Raw genomic sequence first — 20269 nt, forward strand, 5'->3', positions numbered from 1 at the left:
GGCAGAAGAATAGAACTGAAAATCTACCTTAACATTAGTTTAACATGTGATACATACTCACATATTCATCTGTGCTAATACCCGTGAATTGCAATTAGATGAGACTCAATCCTTTCCCATGGGTATTGAGACTAATAGAAATGATGGGCAAGCCAATTGTTGTAATACAAGCACCATAAATGTAAGCTAATTATAAGTTGGAGGAACAGATGAGTCTTTAGTCTAGATTAATATGAATCAGCAAAATCAGGCTGTCTTATCTCAGCAGGATGACTACTCTTTTAGAATGAAGACATTAGAGGGCATCCAGTTTTTCATTGGCACATGACAATTGAATTCCCAAATATGAGACATTATTTGCATTAAGGGGCAAGTAAAGCTGAGTGTAATCAGAATAACAGTGCAAAGTAATTACAATAATTCTCAATATTTGTCCTATAGGAGCTACAGAAATTATGAAAAACAAAGGATCTAAAACAGAACCCTAAGGTACCTGATATTTCACTCTAGTACATTTGGAAGTAAGTATTGTTATACAGCATACATTGTGATTGGCTGGATGACTATGATGTTAACTATGAAAGAACCTAACCAGAAATGCCAAAATATTTTTGAAGTCTTCCACCATATAAATTAAATCTTGTTTAATAATCCATGTTTAATAATATTTAATTGTAGGGTGCAGTATATATTCTGTAGCATTATTATGTACAAAATGTAAAGTCTCTATTTTTGCTAATAATGTGATTGTGACTGTTCCAAAAATTCTTGGGTAGCTGACAATAAATGTGTGTGACGGATATGTCTATGCTATTTTTAGTTGACGATGTAATGCTGAAAAAGTAAGTACATGGATTAATACATCAACAGGAGGATTAACACACCACAGTAAATAACTGCCCACTTTCACTAATGACAGAAGCCTAACACAGCAATAAACACTTATTACATAACAGAGATGCAGTTTGACCAGAAATTGTGCAGTAACCCTGAAGGGCCGTTTACGTGATCTCAGTCATCTATCAAAAATGCACGAAACATCTCTGTGTGGTATGTAGCTTGCATATCTCTCTGACTGTTTGTCATATCTACCTCAGCTTTCGGATATGGCTTGCACATGGCACGATGATGTGCATCCTGTATTATGAAAATTTTGAGTGATTAATTTTGAAAACTATGGAAGCGTATTGCATTCACTGTATAAAAAATTTGACCGCTGATCTCATAATTACGAGAAAAGATCTCGTAATTACGAGAAAAGATCTCATAATTACGACATCAGGATCTCATAATTACAAGATCAGGCTATTTTATTTTTATTTATTTATTCTGAAATCTTTATTTTGATTAACAGTGTAGCATTTGTACTTCCAAGATGGCGTGCTCGCTGATGTTACTGGTAGCAAAGTTAAACATCAGACAGTTAATGTTAGCACCATTTCACAATAAAATGATTAATGCCAGCCTCCCCGCAAATACTTTTACTGTGAAAAGGCATGCTGTCAGTGTTCTTTGCAACTGAGTTTAACTTGACAACACTGAGACTAGCTAAAATCCGTTTTTTAGATAATGCCAACAAATTTTCCTCAATCAATCAATCAATCAATTTTATTTATATAGCGCCAAATCACAACAAACAGTTGCCCCAAGGCGCTTTATATTGTAAGGCAAGGCCATACAATAATTACGTAAAAACCCCAACGGTCAAAACGACCCCCTGTGAGCAAGCACTTGGCGACAGTGGGAAGGAAAAACTCCCTTTTAACAGGAAGAAACCTCCAGCAGAACCAGGCTCAGGGAGGGGCAGTCTTTTGCTGGGACTGGTTGGGGCTGAGGGAGAGAACCAGGAAAAAGACATGCTGTGGAGGGGAGCAGAGATCAATCACTAATGATTAAATGCAGAGTGGTGCATACAGAGCAAAAAGAGAAAGAAACAGTACATCATGGGAACCCCCCAGCAGTCTACGTCTATAGCAGCATAACTAAGGGATGGTTCAGGGTCACCTGATCCAGCCCTAACTATAAGCTTTAGCAAAAAGGAAAGTTTTAAGCCTAATCTTAAAAGTAGAGAGGGTGTCTGTCTCCCTGATCTGAATTGGGAGGTGGTTCCACAGGAGAGGAGCCTGAAAGCTGAAGGCTCTGCCTCCCATTCTACTCTTACAAACCCTAGGAACTACAAGTAAGATTGCAGTCTGAGAGCGAAGCACTCTATTGGGGTGATATGGTACTAGGAGGTCCCTAAGATGAGATGAGACCTGATTATTCAAAACCTTATAAGTAAGAAGAAGAATTTTAAATTCTATTCTAGAATTAACAGGAAGCCAATGAAGAGAGGCCAATATGGGTGAGATATGCTCTCTCCTTCTAGTCCCCGTTAGTACTCTAGCTGCAGCATTTTGAATTAACTGAAGGCTTTTCAGGGAACTTTTAGGACAACCTGATAATAAATTACAATAGTCCAGCCTAGAGGAAATAAATGCGTGAATTAGTTTTTCAGCATCACTCTGAGACAAGACCTTTCTAATTTTAGAGATATTATGCAAAAAAGCAGTCCTACATATTTGTTTAATATGCGCATTGAATGACATATCCTGATCAAAAATGACTCCAAGATTTCTCACAGTATTACTAGAGGTCAGGGTAATGCCATCCAGAGTAAGGATCTGGTTAGACACCATGTTTCTAAGATTTGTGGGGCCAAGTACAATAACTTCAGTTTTATCTGAGTTTAAAAGCAGGAAATTAGAGGTCATCCATGTCTTTGTCTGTAAGACAATCCTGCAGTTTAGCTAATTGGTGTGTGTCCTCTGGCTTCATGGATAGATAAAGCTGGGTATCATCTGCGTAACAATGAAAATTTAAGCAATGCCGTCTAATAATACTGCCTAAGGGAAGCATGTATAAAGTGAATAAAATTGGTCCTAGCACATAACCTTGTGGAACTCCATAATTAACCTTAGTCTGTGAAGAAGATTCCCCATTTACATGAACAAATTGTAATCTATTAGATAAATATGATTCAAACCACTGCAGCGCAGTGCCTTTAATACTATTTGTCCAATGTTTCAGTAAGTACATAAGCTGAATAAAATCTTATATTTGCTGTGAGTTCAAGTTTAAATAAACTGTGTTCAGGAGGTGGAGCACCGTATTTCAAATATGCTAAATGGTCAGCTATACAAAAATACGAAATGGACAAAATGGGGCAAATATGGAGCCTAACAATCATGAAATGGGGTAAAAAGTAACAAAATGGAGCAAACTGACCCAGACTGACTCCAAATATGATTAAATATGATTCAATGAATTACTTTTATTTATTTTTAAGCAAAATGGGGACCGATAATAACAAAACGAAGGTTAAACATAGTGAAATGGAGCAGACTGACTCCAAATATGATTCAATTAAGTTTTTTTTATTATTATTATTATTATTTAGCTAAATGGGACAAAATGGGGACTGATAATAACGAAATGGGAGTAAAACGTAACGAAATGGAGCAGACTGACCCATTGATTGAAGTTTCATCTCTCGAACACCAGATGGCGGACCTGCCCCTACTACGAGTACATGTACTGAGCGCATCTCACAAAAAAACAACAAAAAAAACAAAAGCTAAACAATTAAAAGTAATTATTCGGAGTCAGTTTAGTTCACTCTGCTTCATTTCATTATATTTTACCCCCATTTTGTGATTATCAGTCCCCATTTCGCCCATTTCGTATTTTAATATGGCCTCTAAATGGTCTGTGCAATTTTGTCTGAGACTCTTCCAATAACCTGTTTCGTAGGAATCCTTTTATTTTCATATAAGTGAGAATGAAACTTGAGAATGAAATTTTTTAAATCAATATGAAATACTATATTCTAATAATAATATAAGTACACCTCTTTGTACATCCCACCTTCAAACAGCCTCATACAACCATCCATGAGAAATCTACTTAAGCAGGTATTGTCACTATTCTTTTTTTTTTCTTTTTTTTTGTAAATAGTAGATTGATGTTCTCTGTGTATAGCTGGGCAGGCAGTCTTAATGGAGTCCGTGACTGCGTTCATAAAAACTACTGCATATTCTGCTTTGAAACTGTAAATGTGATAGATACAGGTATGGACCAGCAAACCTATTTTGGGTTATGTTGGCAGTTTCAACATAATTTGCAGTTATTCTTTTATACATTAGTTTATTGGAATCACAACAACATGACACAATAACATGACATCATCACAACTTGAGTGGAATGTCCCTGATAAGTGTTTTTATAGTTTTGTATTTTCCGGCGTAAAGGGCTACTGCATATGTTTTGGGATTACAAAAGATTTTCCTCATTCTTTTTCATATTGTAACTCAACAGTTGATCTGCTGTGTGCACTTAAACAGATCATTGATGAGCACAAGACAAAGAGCTTTGCAGTCCTAATCCTCTTTTAAAAAGTCTTTATGCAGTTTATTTTGTACATAAAAATCCAATCCATCTTCAAATAGGATTGAAATTGTGCACTACAATGCAAAATGTACAATTCAGAAGGGTCACATGTTGACAAATAGACAGGTGAGAATACATGAGCTTATATTATTTATATTCTTAAGTTTAAGTATTAAATTTTCAACACGGGGTGCTTTCAGGTCAACCCAGTCTCACACCCAAGTCATCACATTAACGTTACTCTTTGTCGAGTTGGGTACCCTGTTGCCTCACTGTGTGGCACGTAGCAAAATGCTAACTCTACCCCAACCATACCGCTATCTATAACATAGCCTTGTGACTGTTGCGTGTGATGCGCGTGTCCAATGTGACATGGCCGTGCCACTTGCAGTACGTTCCAGGTGTCATCAGACTTACTCTCTGTGCCTCAGACTGATGCCTTCTCACCTCCCTACTGGACCTGCTGCTTTCCGTCTCTGTATTCAACCATATCGACTAATATAAAACACCTTGAACTGATTCTCAGAATCATTATTATGTCTGCACCTGTGTTCACTGGTTTACAGTCTCCTAATAATAAGGATGGAAACTGCCATATAAATATAAGTATTTATTATTCTTACCTACATTTGAACATCATTCAAATTTTTGACAGATTTACCTCTCATTCATAATAACAGAACTCTGGGCGTTGCCATTTATGCAAAAAGGGTTGGAGAGTGGGCAGATCAGTTTGTGATGAAAGAAGCCTGAAAATGCCCGTCTCTTTGAGTCTGACCACCGAAACAAACAGCTTCTATTTTTCCAAAACCAAAACTACCCTGTTTAAGAGTTTTATGCAAACAAAGGCCAGTGCTGTTAATTCTGTAATTTTGATATTGTTGTTATCATTGTGTCCTTCTAATTAGGCCAGCAGTCCTCAGAGGCAGTGTTAAGCTCATATTCAGTTGGAGTTGAGCTGCTTTCAGTCAAAAAGAGGACTATTTTCCAGAATTCAGCTCTAATCTGATGGCTGATGGATTTCTTCAACTTTTCTAAGGAAAACCTGGAGGTCACTCCATGCAGGTCAAAAACACGTAAGAAATGTGATACTGCCATGGAACAACAACAAAATTGCCTGCAGTTTTTTTGAAACACCACGTGAAATAAAAGTTGCGGAAAGTTTAATAACATTGCACCTCTCCAGGTCACAAAATTTCAATTACCTTGGAGTTTACTCAATGGCAACTCTATTTCTTGATGATCTTTGAGATGTTTTGCCACTCATTTAAGTATTAGATGTCATGATCAGAGCCTACATTCCTTATTGTGTAGGATTACAGATTCTATTTCTGGCACTGAAACCTCCTACATTAAGGGCTCCTTCACACTTAGTACGAATGAGTACAAATCAAGACAAATCACGGCGGAACAAGTCCTACGAGTGAACCATGAAAACATCGAGCCGACAGGCAGGCGTGAAAGAACCTGCTGTGATGGTTTTGTGCACGTGACGGTGACGTGCATGAGCATGCCCGAAACCATCGCAGTGGGAACACAGTGCGAGGGGTTGGTAAGGTTAGACCTTACTTGTGTGAAGCACCTTGAGGCAACTGTGTTGTGATTTGGTGCTATATAAATGAAAATAAATTGAAATTGAGTAGCTGGAGCATGTGTAACCACCTTGCGCAGCTGCCGTGAAAAGGAAAAAAAAAAATACATGCCACCCATGGAATTTGAACCTGCAATTTACAAAAGCTCTGATTACCAGACAGAAACTTTACCACTGCACTACCATCGCTGTTCTATAAAAGGTGTGGAAAATGCCTGGAATCAACAAGGACATAAACATATTTTTAAAAAAAGAGAAAAAAGCGCCATAATAAATGACTAAACAGCATTTGTTATGGTGTATTTCTGCTGATACGTGACTGAGAGTGGTGTATTTGTCGCACTGTTGGCTTGTCATATAGTCCTACAGCGTGCTGCTCACAGGACATGCGTGTCCTGTCAGACAGATGTGACATTCAGATCGCCTGCTGCGTGTCCACATGAACTGACGGTCCGTGTCAGCTGGGGCAGCCTGTCAATGTGCGCACTCTCCACCCCGTCGCAAAAGCAATATATGTTTTTATGTATTTCTACGTGAGGACAGCAAGCACACACGTGTGTCCGTCAAAACACGATACGTGCCCTGCAGGTGTGACGCCCTGGACCAGAGACAGACAGCAATGCCCCCTGTCCGTTCAGCACACAGACCAAGGTGTCACTCTGTGATCAGATGAGAGATGCCTCACCTGCGGGGGGGAAGGGGGAGTGACTCATGAACTACACACACACACACGTGTTGGGGGGGGCGGGAGAAGCACGCAAAATACACACACACGTGTTGTCGGGGGAGCCGACACTCTGGCACACCACATGTGCACTTGGCAACTCCACAGTCGTGGGGGCACTTAGACAAATTTCACCGCCAGCTCGAAAGTGATCGTCTGCTGACTGTGTTTGTGCCAATAGTGTGAATGGCCACACATTTGCTAAGTGCCAAACGAGCAGTGTTAGATGTTTGTGTGTGTCACCTGGAATCTGGCCGACATCTGCCACGAGGGGGATTGAATGGGCTCTCATAGCGCACACTCTGTCTGGTGTGTGCAAATAGTTGTAGCAACAGGTGTACCAAGCGTTGGAGGCAGCTCTGATTTTACATGTATTACATATGATTCCTGCTTCATGCGCAATTTGACCACATTCATACTATGTGTGAAGGGGCCCTAAGTGATGCCTTTAAGAGAAACACAGCATAGCTGTTACGTCCTAATGACGTTTTGTTAACTTCACGTATTAATTTGCTTTGCTGTCAACAGGTCTATTTCAAGGCTGATACCTCCCCCTGATGGTGGAAGGATGTCACCCGGTGACACATCCTGGCAGCATCAGTCACCTCTGAGGTTACTGTGACAAAGACTAACATCTCCTTCTGGTTTATTTCAGGGTGGTATATCTTTAGCAGCTTAGAGGTCAGAGCACAGTGTGTTTACACACTTCAATTCTTTATGTGGTCACTGACACAGGGACAGTAGCTGGAAATGTCTCACCAAACAAGGGTCCCTGTAGAACACCACAATTCAGTGCAACAAAATAAAAGTGGATATAAAAGCAATATGTGCGATGGTGTTAACAGATCAGTTACTACACAATATTTTTGAACAAAGTTGCCTCTGTTAACATCTCAAAACTGTCTTCTTTGGAGAGCATGACATGCTTTTCATGGGTTTCATGTTGCAGAAGGAGGTTTCTGCTCAGAGAACGGTAGGATCCAATTACTGCATATTGTACCTGCTTGCCACTTGTTCATTTTCACCCGCTTTTACACAATATTACCCCAATCTGCACCCATTAAAATCTGTTTATTCATGTTTTGTGAATCACGATTTATCCCTTTCAGAATCTTAAAAATATGTTTAAAACTTTCCAGATTGCTACAGTGTTCTACCATGCTACTTTTACTACTGATTACACCCGATTTCAGGCTCCGATTGAATATCCGACTTTTTGTGTGTGTGTGTGTGTGTGCAATGAATAATGAGTAAACATGTTGTTTACTGTAGGTTGTTTAATATGACTGAAGGTGTAATAAATGTTAAAACACATGGCACAAAGAGCACAATAATTGTAACTGAACATCACACAACTGCTTGGTCAACTGGAACATGCTGTGTAGAGTGACACAAATCCAGTACAAGGATCATCTGCTATTTAAATGGCGACATCATTAAGCACTAGAACTCTTAACATTTACATTAATAACTTTCTCTTCTAATGAGGACTCTTTTATAACAGCACATTGGTTGATTACATTTTGACCAGTTCTTACTGAGTTTCCTTTCATTTGGACTTTTTAATAACTGGTTCAACGATTTTCTGTCCAGTGAGGAAATTCCACAGGCCGCCTCTGTAGAACTCATTCCCAAAGGCGTAGAAGAGGGAGTTAAAGATTGGGTTTGTCTTTGCAACGATGGGAAGAATCTGGGAGCAGATACAAGTTTTAATAGAATACAAATAATGAATGCAACCTCGTTGAATGGAACATTCCATCATTCACCTCATGAAATATTCTTACCATTGAACAAATGAAACAACATTCATTGTTTTTATATAATGCCTAAAATATATCCTTGTCATTTGATATTGTGCTAATTTATAAACAAGAGAAAATGGACATCCCACTCCTACTGTATCCACCAAAGCTCAGTAGCGAGACTGAGATGCCCATCTCATCCAGATGTCATCTGACGGAGCCTGCTGTGCCCCAGTGGCCTTCCACAAGCCCCGTACTGCGGCGGGGCCAACCCAGCCTGCGCGGCTCTGCCTCTGGCAGACACGGCTTTCTCAGGACTCCCCCTGACTCGTTCTCGAGCCCCCTCGGCGCATCCAGCCTTCCCATTCGTTACCCATTGAGTCTGGGCACTGTCAGTCCACTCTTAGTTTTTAAGCTAAGCGCCGTCGCCGCTGGTGTGTGCACACGGTGTCGTGCAATGGTACAAAATGTATGGAACCAAATTTGCATGCTAAATGGAATCAAAATAGCACAATAAATGGAACACAATGGCAGAAGGGACAAATGATCAACATCACGTGAGATGCAAATCACCATACAAATGATAAGTATCTATTTAGGTGTGATATAAATTTCAATGACATATGTATTTGTTTAAAATAATAAAATACTGCATTTTGGCTCAGATTTGTTGACAAAGGTTTTGTCACTGTTGACTATTCATTGGGAAGGTTTGCTGCAGTGTGCAAAACAGGTGAAGGGAAGATCAACAACCCAAAGTCTGAGTTCCTTCAAATCTTGCAGTGTTAACTGAACACTCCAAGTGAATATGGTCGCAAACAAAACAACTGTCAAACTTATAAACAAAACTTACCATTCTCAGCTTTGGTGATATAATTTTCACGTTCTCAAAGCAGGAATAGATGCACATAAGGACGTAGGGGCCCCAGCACATGAACAGGACCCTCAATGGCAAACTGGTGTTAAACTATGGATAAAGGTACAGCAGATTCAAGTGACTATGGGCACTCAGAACTTTAACTATGCAGTGCTTATTGCAATATACCATTTCCCAGATACCTCCATTTTGGATTTGGTACGGTGCAAGCCGGGATTGCTTGGGGACATCCCGCATTGTCCACCTTTTCAAACATGTTGTAGAAGTTGTGATCCTTCAGTGTTATCCAGTAGTTAAGTCATAAATTCACATAAAGATGTCAATCATAACTCACCAGTCTGCTAATTAAAAGACCAGGACCCATATGTCTGTTGTTGGGGCAAGAAAAGAGAATTATTTGCCATTTGCCATTTATTATTACCCCCATACAGTGAGCTTGCCATCTGGTAACAACAGAGGCACTTGGAGGAACAATCTTTATAATTTTTTTTTTTCTTTTACACGAATGTAGCTTCACTTTGCAAACCAGGAGATATTAGTGGTCCAGTCACTCCAGAGGATCGTGCACTGCCCCACAGAAAACCGCACATAAATGAGAAACTAATAATAACTGGACACTGTGAAATGGCAGACATGGGTCTTGGTCTTTAATCAGCAGACAGGTGAGTTATGATTGGCTTCTTTAAATGGCTTTGAGGTTGATGAATACATTTTGGACTCACTGCTTCAATAAATATAACAATAATAATAATAATAATAATAAGCCCCACCCATTATACTCTCAGGCTCAGACACACACTGGCATGACAAATGAGTACGATGACTAGATTCAGCAGGGTTTCATCACTTAATTACCAGATCACATCCACAAATAACTTCAACACATTCAAATAGGCGGACAATGCAGGATGTCCCCAAGCAATCCCAGCATGCATGTGCTAGTTCCACGTATCACAACATCCACCACACTATGGAACCACCCAGCATCCTGGATGGCAGCCACCCAGGCAGACAACAGATCCACCCAAAGCAATTATTAAATTAACTGACAATAATTGTGATACTTGATTAATTGTTATTATTCATTTGTAATGTACAAATTCTCTGATTCTGGCTTTTTAAATGTGAATATTTTCTGGTTTCTTTACCGCTGTCTAGAAGTAAACTAAATATCTTTGGGATCTGGACAAAGCAAGACAATTACGAATGTCATCTTGGGCTTTGGGAGGTACTGAATATGTTTTATATTTTATTAACAAAAATTGATTAATCCAGAAGATAATCTACAGATTAATGAATAATGGCAATAAATGTAAGTTGCAGCCCTATAAAATATGTCACTGGTTTCATTTTTTTGTGATGAATTGTGTGCAAGATTTTCTTTCAAAATTAATTGTTCAATGTTTTGGAGACTTTATATCATATATACACACACACACACAGTATATATATATATATATATATATATAATGTGTGTGTGTGCTACATAATGCTACATAAATACAATGTTGAAAGTTATTGATGGAATTTATCGTTATAATTTGCTGGTAAGTTATCCAAATGATGACAATAATGAATAGGTTATCAAAACATAATCATTAGATTAGTGAATTGCAAAAACTCAATTTATTTATACTGTCCAAAATCACAACATAAATTGTCTCAAGGAGCCACACATGAGTAAGCCTTACCCACCCCATGAGCAAGCACATTGGCAATCGTGGTTGCCGATGGTAATTACAGCTCCAGATCTAGAGGCGGTTGTGCGTGGGTTTGTTTAATGTGGGAATGTCGTTGAACGCTGACAAACAGTCCTGGCAGCTTTCATCTGCCTTCACAGCCATTGGGTTACAAACCATCACCTCCACCGCCTGATCCACCATGAGGAATTCTTGTTTCAGGATTCAAGGTTCCTGATGGGCCTTCATGGTTACGGTAATAGCCATGGGGAATACAAGATCCCCACCATTTTTCACCCCAGCAGGCAATCCCCTACTTGATCTGCTACCCAGGTGTCATGACAAGGATGAGGAGTTGGCTTTTGATACACCTAGTTGCAATAAGAAGGATGCTGGAAAGTGTGCATAATGGTGCCAATTCCAAGTTTGGACATTTCTAATGGTTTGGGGTTCAGGTCAAATACAACCTTTTCAAATGAACAAAATGATGGTAATAATTGGTGGAAATAAGTGCAAAATATTCAAACTTTTCAGCTGGCTAGAGATGCATATAAAACACTCTACACACACTCAGCAACAGCAATATAATTTCAAGTGCAGGTTTGTAAATCAAAGACCTGTTTTTAAGCCTTTGTAACATAGAGGTTATTTTTGGTACTCTACTATCTTACCCTGTGATAATGGATTTTCTTGAAGTGTTTGTAGATGGAATTGTAACATGAGTACATGGTGATGGCTGGGAACATCAGGTAGAGCAATGTCAGGGTTAGCACGTAGGTTATGTAGTCTCTGTTGAAAACAGGTGAATATTCATCAAAACACTGGTATAGTTTGTACTTCCCTCATTGGACGGCACCACTGATCATTTGTGAAAGTTTATTTGTGTACCTGTCACCTCTGGCGTAATCCAATGTGCAGCAGGTTCCCATGGGCTCAAAGTCATACACGCCCCATCCCGCAAGTGGCAAAGCAGCCCAGAAAATGGAAAGAACCCAAATAATGGTGCTCATTGTCACTGTTGTACTCCAAAACAGCTTTTGTCCTGCAGAATATAAACAGTTATGATGTCATTATGTTTCAAAGGACAGTATGAAACCGAGATATTTCAGGGTTGTGTGGTCACTTCATTTCATTTGTTAATACACATCCATTCCCAACTCAATCTCATGCCATTCTGTGATGGAATCATGAAAAGTAAATTAATCTATGGTTCATGATACTGTCACGAAAAGCGCCATTCCTTCTCACAACACTTAAAAGGCGTTTAGGCGTTGAGGATATCAAGTGATGAAATGTTTTGTGTATTATTTTGTCTCATTCTTCCTGCAAACACATCTTAAAATGTGCAACAGTAAGGGGTCATCATTGCAAAGGTTTTAGTTTCTAAGTTCTCCACACACTACTGGGGTCAGGTCAGGACTGCAGGCAGGCCAGTCCAGTACCCGTACTCTCTCCATGCCTTTGTAACATGCAAAATGTAGTTTTGCATTGTTGCACAGATGTTTCTGGAAAAGATGTCATCTTAAAGGCAACGTGTATCCCTCTAAAATCTCAGTGTACTTTTCTGCTTGTTGCTGATTATAGTCTGAATAGTCCTTTTTGCCTTTGGTTCAGAGCACATGCTGCCCATTTCTTCAAAAACAAAACATCTGGAATACTGATTCATCTGACCACAATATGTCACATCAGCTCGACCGTCTTGTCAAATGAAGTGTTTCTACTCCAATAAGAGTTGATTTTACTCTGTGATAGAGTATATTTAACTCTGTTTGGACTGGGACCAAATGTTATCCCAGCACAGTAAATTTTACTCTACAAAATTTACTGTGTACACTGTTTTTGGCTAGAACAGCCTCTGGTTTCTCTTCCTCTTATCCTGCATATGTGTTCTTGTGCTACAGAGAACGTGCTTTCATTGCGCCTCTCTGCTGATTCCTTTCTTTTTCTGCACTCACCTTCTTTGCATCTTTTACAATATTTTGTCATTTTGTTCCCAGGTTCTTTTGATTCTATGTTTTTCTTTGACAGTCATCTGACATTGGTGTTTGGGTTGTGTCATTAGTCTGTTTCTGTTAATCTGCGTCTGCTCATGTTTTATCCTCCACACCTGACACTTATCACCTTCATTGTTCTGGTGGTGTTAAAAGAACTCTGACTGTCTTCACTTCTACTGTAGTGTTCTGAGTTCTGTGTTTTCTGACCTTATGTGTTGTTGGACTTCAAATTCTAATGAAAGATAAATAGGCTAATATTTTGGCATTCTTACTGGTGCAGTACTGGTGATATCTGTCCCACGCAATGGCAGCCATGAAACTGATGGATGCCAGGGCTGATATCATGCCCTGGAAAGCATGAATCGAACATCCATCCTGACCAAATGGCCAATATCTATAGAAAACAGAGAAACAGGCAAGTCATATTGAGACGTTCATATTGGATTTCAAACACCATAAATAAAATAATGTACAGTATGTAAGCCATTTATTCATTACTAAATATCTAGTAGTTTTTGTACATTATACCCCCATCACATTAGAGCACAAATTACACGAATGTTGTGACATTCGAACAAGTGCTGCATTCGAACTGCACTCGAACGCCTCTTACAGCATTCCTACAGCAGTTGGCACATTCGTGTGTCGCTCCTGCTGGAAAACACCTAACGGTGGTGGAGTCAGTCTACGGCATTCGTACTGCCATAGGAATGGACATTCGAACGTCATTCATGCAATCTGACCTGCCGTCAAACTGCATTTGACCTGCAGCATGAATTGCACGAATGCCATAGGAGTTGATATTCGAAAACATTACGTGCAATTCATGCTACATACGAGCTACATTCAAATTCCTTGAACAGCATTCGTGTGGCACTTAGGAAAATATTCCAAATTGGCAGGCCAGCACAAATGTCGTGCTGCAGTCGAACTGGGGTATATTCATATGGTGGTCGTACTGCTGTGTGACTGCTAGCTAGAATGGCATATAAACTGGCATCCGAAATGGCAACTCACCAGCATTCCGAGCAGTCTGATTGGTGCACAAAGGAAATATTGTTTTGTGCAAGTTGTGCAAATCACATACCCATACATTATGATTTATTTCTCAGCTTGTACAAGGTCAAAAATGCAAAGGTTTGGAACAGCTAAAAGACAGGTCCTCTGGGATGTTGTGGATGCAATAAAATTGAAAGTGTTGGGAAAGTCTAGTGACACGGACCCACAACAGGGGGCGTAAATGAACGGACAATAGATGAGCCAAAAATACAACACTTTACTGTCGTGAAATGTGCACAACGAAACATAGACAAATGCAGAGTTTGGATTACAGTCAAATATACGAAGGTGACGTATGGGCAGGCTCGAGGATAGGAGACCACCGTCAAGAGAAGAGCCGGATCCACTGCCACCGGATCTGGAGCACCCCGGAGCTGCCAAGTCCTGAATCCCCAGGTGGCCACCGTCTCCAGCTGTCAGATCTGGTACTGCTGGCAGGAGGCAGAAAACAGCTAATGGTGGATGTGAGGAAACACACCCAGTAAACAGTCAGCTACAGTTCCTTCACAGTGGGCAAAACACCTCCACCTCTAGAACAGGACACAGTTTGTGCAGAGCCTGAATAACTACTTATTGAGTTTGATGTGAGGAGTGAAGAGCGTCAACTCCTCCACAATCCGCAAACCCCAGCTCCAGCTGCGAGTAATCACCAGGTAAGTCTGCAAAATATTCAAGAACAGATTACATGCGTTCGGCACAATAACGGCTGAGAGTTTTACCTCGAGGGTACGACGATATCTCGGCAGCGAGGTGGAGTTGCTGCCCGGCTTTTATGGAGATGTGGTGATGTGGTGATGATGACTCCCGGTTGCTCCGGCGCCCTCTCGTGCCTGAAGCCCGCACTTCAGGCAGGGCGCCCTCTGGTGGTGGGCCAGCAGTACCTCCTCTTCAGCGGCCCACACAACAGAAAGTAAATAATACTTGGTAGGAGTAAATGAGGGGTTTTTTTTTCCCAGCAAATGAATTCCGATTTATGTCTTTATTTGCTTGGCGTTTCAGCTATTGTTAGCTGAAATGTGATTGAAGTGGATACTTTTGTAAAGGAGACTTCGCTTGACATTTTGATGTATAATAAGTGTATGTTGGTGTCAGCATTGGTTAGTTATGAGTATTCAAATGTTCCAAAACAGGGCAAGTCCCCAAATTTGGGGACTCTAGGGTTTAAGAGGTTAATTGTCTGTCGAGTGCAGCTCAACTTTTGTTTTACTAATTCATGTGATTCGTACTGCATTCATGCTCTAGTCTGACGGGGCCCTTAGATATGTTGGCAGGAGTCAAATAGTCCGACATATAGTGATACCTGAGATAGGTAGCATAAGCCGCTGTGAGTCCATTAATATTCAAACTGATGTCAGCTACAGCAAGATTGAAGACAAAAAAGTTAGTGGGATTCCTCATCTCCTTCACTCTGAGGAAAGCCCCGATGCTGACGGCATTGAGGAAGAATCCAATCAAGCCTGAAAAACAGTTGCAAAGGCTATTTTTTCTCCATTTTATAACACGTCAAACTTAATCCCATCATTCACTATATGGTGATATGATGCAATATCATTGTATCAGTGTAATGTAGGAGGGCATTGTATAAAAACCACAGAACACAGAAAACACATTACAGTGTCAATCTCTAATTACACAGTGAAAGAGGAGAAGGATCTGTGTAGTGCGACACATCGATCCATGCACAGCTTGAGTGAAAAATAAATATGCAACGAGGCCACATTTTATTGAGCACTCAAAATGTTACAGTGTGAGCACAAGATATAATTAGCACCCATGTTTGATTGCTGTGTGCCCATGTAATGCACCTGCACAATGCAGAGTTGAATGCACACAGAGAATTGAGATAGCAAATACCAGCCTGGGTTTAGGACGTTAATATGTATATGTCACGGACATGACAAGCAAAGCTCTTCAGTATCTCACCATGTCATTTAGGTCTCCCAAGCCAAATTGGTGTCAGGCGAGGGGCCAGATTAAGAATGGTTCATAATGATGAAAAAACAAGGCAGAGGAAATGTGGCCTGGAGGAAGCCCGGGGTCCCTGTCTGAAGTTAGGACTGGACAGAGGGCTCGTCAGTCTGCACTTGTGGCCGGGCTTGCCACGGAGCCCAGCCGGGCACAGCCCGACAAGGCAGCGTGGACATTCCATTTCCACCCTGTGGGTTCACCACCTGCAGGGGGAACCAAAGGGGTTGGGTGTGCTGTCCCATGGGTGGCAGACACACACACACACACCAAACACAGGGTGCGCATGAGCACACACACACTCGGAGTGCTCGGAGAAACCATGGAAAAAGACTTTCTTTCAGTCATCACCCAGGTCATTCTGGTGGACCATGAGGCACCTCAGGAGAGGAAAATGGGGAATCATCCAAGCTGTTTACAGTAAGGATGGGACCTGTTGACCTCAACTAAGGAGGTAATTTGGCACTGGAAGGAACATTTTGAGGACCTCCTGTATCAGGCTGGAGTGTCCTCTGTAGTAGAAGCAGAGCTGGAAGCTAATGAGGGATCATCTTCAATTTCCCTGGTGGAATTCACTGAAGTAGTCAAACAACCCCGCAGTGGCAAAGCCCAGGAGGTTGATGAGATCCATCCAGAAATGCTGAAGGCTCTGGGTGTGGAGGGATTGCCTTGGATGAGACGTCTCTTCAACATTGCGTTGAGGTCTGGGACAGTGCCTAAGGAGTGGCAAACTGGGGTGGTGGTCCCCATATTTAAAAAAGGGGACCGGAGAGTGTGTGCCAACTACAGGGGCATCACACTACTCAACCTACCTGGTAAAGTCTACTCAAAATTAAAGTCCTAAGTTTAATCCTATAAAATCCACACTGTGCTGAGTTCACTTACCACTGACAAGAAGAGCTGAGCCAAAAGCAAACATATCAAACTCAGCGAATCCTTCTGGTAACGTGTACGCTGTCATGGTGAAAAGCAGATATGAACCAAAAGCTCCTCCAAATATTGAGACCTTATAAATACCCCCAAAGAGACTTATCTTAACCCCTTTACAATCCCATAAAGAATGTCCTAATGACCAAACTCTAAACTCTGCAGTGTGAGCACCAAATGTTTGCAAGTTTGCTGCACAGCAAATCATTCCACAAGAAAGTAGAGCAAAAATAAAATGTGTGAGTTCAACCCTCAGCAGCGTTTTAGGTCAACTTCCTCCGGCTTTCTTTCACTATTCAGTGTAGTGATAAGAAAAACAAATACACAAGGAACCCTGGTTGAAGTGCGTAAGCATGGTGTGGACCGTCCAGATGTGTGGGGGTGGTGGTTACTGCTTACAAACGTGGCAGCTGAGATACATATTTTATCCACGAAAAATTAAATAAAATCAGTAGACAGGCCTTGTAACCATAGTGGTTTATGCAATTGTCCATGTAAAATTGTCCTGAAACAAATAAATTGTCATAAACAGTTTTCCTAATCAGGGGCCTGTACTACGAAGCGGGGTTACTGGCTTATCAGGGTAACTTCGGGAGTAAGTTGATGACGTGTGGAGTAACTTCCCGGTTAACCCGTACTACGAAAGGTGGATAGGTTTTGATCGAGGTATGCTGCCATGGCAATTTATGCTGCGTGCCAAACCTGCTCCGAGCAGGTTATGTTCTAGGTTAGCTTGATGTTTTTGCTTAACCACTCCCTTTATAAGTACCGCCCATCCACCGTCAATCACTCCGAAGACAATGCCGGCCTACCTGGATGATCCGTTTGATATTGGGGCACAAATTGTGGGGGCTCTCATCGCAGAGTGAGGGTTTTTCCACTGACATACCCAGACGATATTCTCCATGAAAGATATAGATTCTCAGCTGAGGGAATTCGTTATCTTTGTCAGCTGATCGGGCCAGACATCTGTAACATCACCCATCGTAGCAATGCCCTGACGATCGAGCAGATAATGTGCCTTGCGCTTAGATATTTTGCCAGTGGACAATTTATGTATTCCATCGGTGATGCTGAACATCTGAGCAAGAATACTGTATGTCGTATGATTCGCAAGGTAGTACTTGCTCTGTCTAAACTGTTGGATGCATTTGTCATTTTCCCTGGCCATTTATCCGCAATGCAAATCAAAGAAGGGTTTTATGCAATCGCAAGTAATTACTAATATCAAAATAGGTCTAATGCATGTCCATTAATTAGGCGAAGTGGGGCTTATCAATAACAATTTCTCCTAGGTTTCCCAAGAGTAATAGGAGCCATTGATTGCACGCAAATCCCAATCAGTGCACCCCTGGGAGAGCACGAGGGCAATTATGTCAATCGCAAATCTTGTCACAGCATCAATGTGCAGGTATAGCCATTCTATTCGGCCTATTTCATATACCCATTATCATGTAGTCCACTCTAAGCTCACCTTCTTTTCACTTATTTCAGCCACATAAGGGTTGCTTTGGTTTGGGTGATTTTTCTAAATATTCTAATATACAATTACTATAATTACATATTTCACATTCTTTTTCCACATTCCGGTTCCATATGTTTTGTACCATTGCACTCTGCAACTATTTAAGCATTTTTCTTTTTCTTTGTTTTTTTTTTTTTTTTGTTTTTTTGCCTTTCAGGTTCTGGGGGAGCTCCATCCCCAGAAGGGAAGCTGGATTGTATATTTACCTCCGCCAAGAAGGTTATGTTTTCGGTCGCGTTTGTTTATTTGTCTGTTTGTCAGCAGTATAACTCAAAAAGTTTTGAACGGATTTTGATGAAATTTTGTGGAGTTGTTGGAAATGACAAGAGGAACAAGTGATTAAATTTTAGTGGTGATCCGGATCACGATCCGGATCCCGATACTAATGCGTTAGCATGTCTATGGCATTTTCAATGTTAAAAGTTAGCATTAAGCAGTTGCAGCTGTCATCACGTTCAGGTGCATTTGTTTTCAAGTTGTAATATTTCTTAAATTTATTTTTGTTTATATATTAATAATCTAATGATTGTTATATACAATTTTAGAGAAAGAGACAAAAAGAAATAGATCACTGTGCCAAGGAGGGAATCTCTTTAGGGTCAGTGACCCTATGGCATTGTTTAGATAAGTGTTTCATAAATGTTAAAAAATTCATATATTTGCAGTTTAGTTGAATAATAAATTTAATTTTGTCTCTTATTTGTTTTTGTCTATAAGCACATGCAATATCAATATCAGTGCTCAGATGACAGTAGCTTCTGGGAAAGATGCAAGTTGCAATAAACTGATGCCAAGCGCTAAGAATACATGCTATCCAGTCACAGCAGATAAAACTTTTTTTTACTACTTAGCAAACATCATTGTTAGACTTTTTTAGGTTCAATGATTCCACGGCGTGTAGATGTTATGGCGTCAGTGACCCCATGGCCTTGGCGGAGGTTTGCACTCTGAGTGCTTCTAGTTTTAATTAATTTATATCATGTTGTAGATTTGCTTTCGGTTTGAGTTTAGGGAAGATAATTTTAGATGTATTTATCTAAAGTTGTCACTGGTGTGTCTCTCACACAGCAAAATTAAGAGGTCATTTAAAAATAAGTGCTTCAGAGAGCAAAATTAAGAGGTTGCACAGGTTTTATACAGAACAGAGGAGGAGTAAATATACTGTATTTCTTTCAGTCTGAGCATCTTCACGTTATATCTCATGAATCAACAGCTGCCTGCTTGTTTATAATCACTGGAGAAACATGTATATATAAGGCAACCCGAATTAAAGGAGAAATGCGGCTTTTAACTACCTGGACTTCATTTCCGGCATAAAATACGGTTGTTTACTCACCGATATAACTTTGGTGTCATTTGGAGTCCACAGTTCAAACGACATGTTCAGTTTAAATCTGAGTCAAACATTTTTCTTCTTCTACCAATTAGAACTTCATGTTTTACACATCACCAACTACTGGACAGCAGGCAATATGTGTCACCGATTTCAAAATGCAGCTCTTTTGTTTGTTTTTTGCATGTGACACGACATATCAATCATCTGTGTCCAGTCAGATTTCAGGGGAGTCCAGCGCATCCCTGGCCTCTGCTCTACCTCCACCCATGCCAGGAAGTGTTCAACATTTGACATTTCCAGTTTCACTGTGGACTCAAAATTTGGCACTTCTTGTTTCAGTGTGAACTTGCCACTTCCCACAAGATTCCACGAGATCTTGTCTGTCAATCCAGGAAGTGTCGATCCAGGAAGTGTTCAACATT

The 20269-nt window shown here is 40.5% G+C and overlaps 1 protein-coding gene across 1 annotated transcript; it reads right to left on the minus strand.

The window, feature by feature from the left end:
* Nucleotides 1-8077: 8077 nt before the first annotated feature.
* rgrb (retinal G protein coupled receptor b) lies at nucleotides 8078-17227 on the minus strand. The gene is made up of 7 exons (XM_034193755.1): nucleotides 16945-17227; nucleotides 15395-15551; nucleotides 13308-13429; nucleotides 11930-12083; nucleotides 11713-11830; nucleotides 9339-9452; nucleotides 8078-8433 (listed from the first exon to the last, which is right to left on the minus strand). The coding sequence occupies exons 1-7, from the start codon at nucleotides 17192-17194 to the stop codon at nucleotides 8293-8295; spliced, it is 1056 nt and encodes a 351-aa protein (XP_034049646.1). The 5' UTR covers nucleotides 17195-17227; the 3' UTR covers nucleotides 8078-8292.
* Between the last annotated feature and the right edge of the window lie 3042 nt (nucleotides 17228-20269).

Source organism: Thalassophryne amazonica, chromosome 18 (assembly GCF_902500255.1).
Source record: "Thalassophryne amazonica chromosome 18, fThaAma1.1, whole genome shotgun sequence".
Lineage (NCBI taxonomy): Eukaryota > Metazoa > Chordata > Actinopteri > Batrachoidiformes > Batrachoididae > Thalassophryne > Thalassophryne amazonica.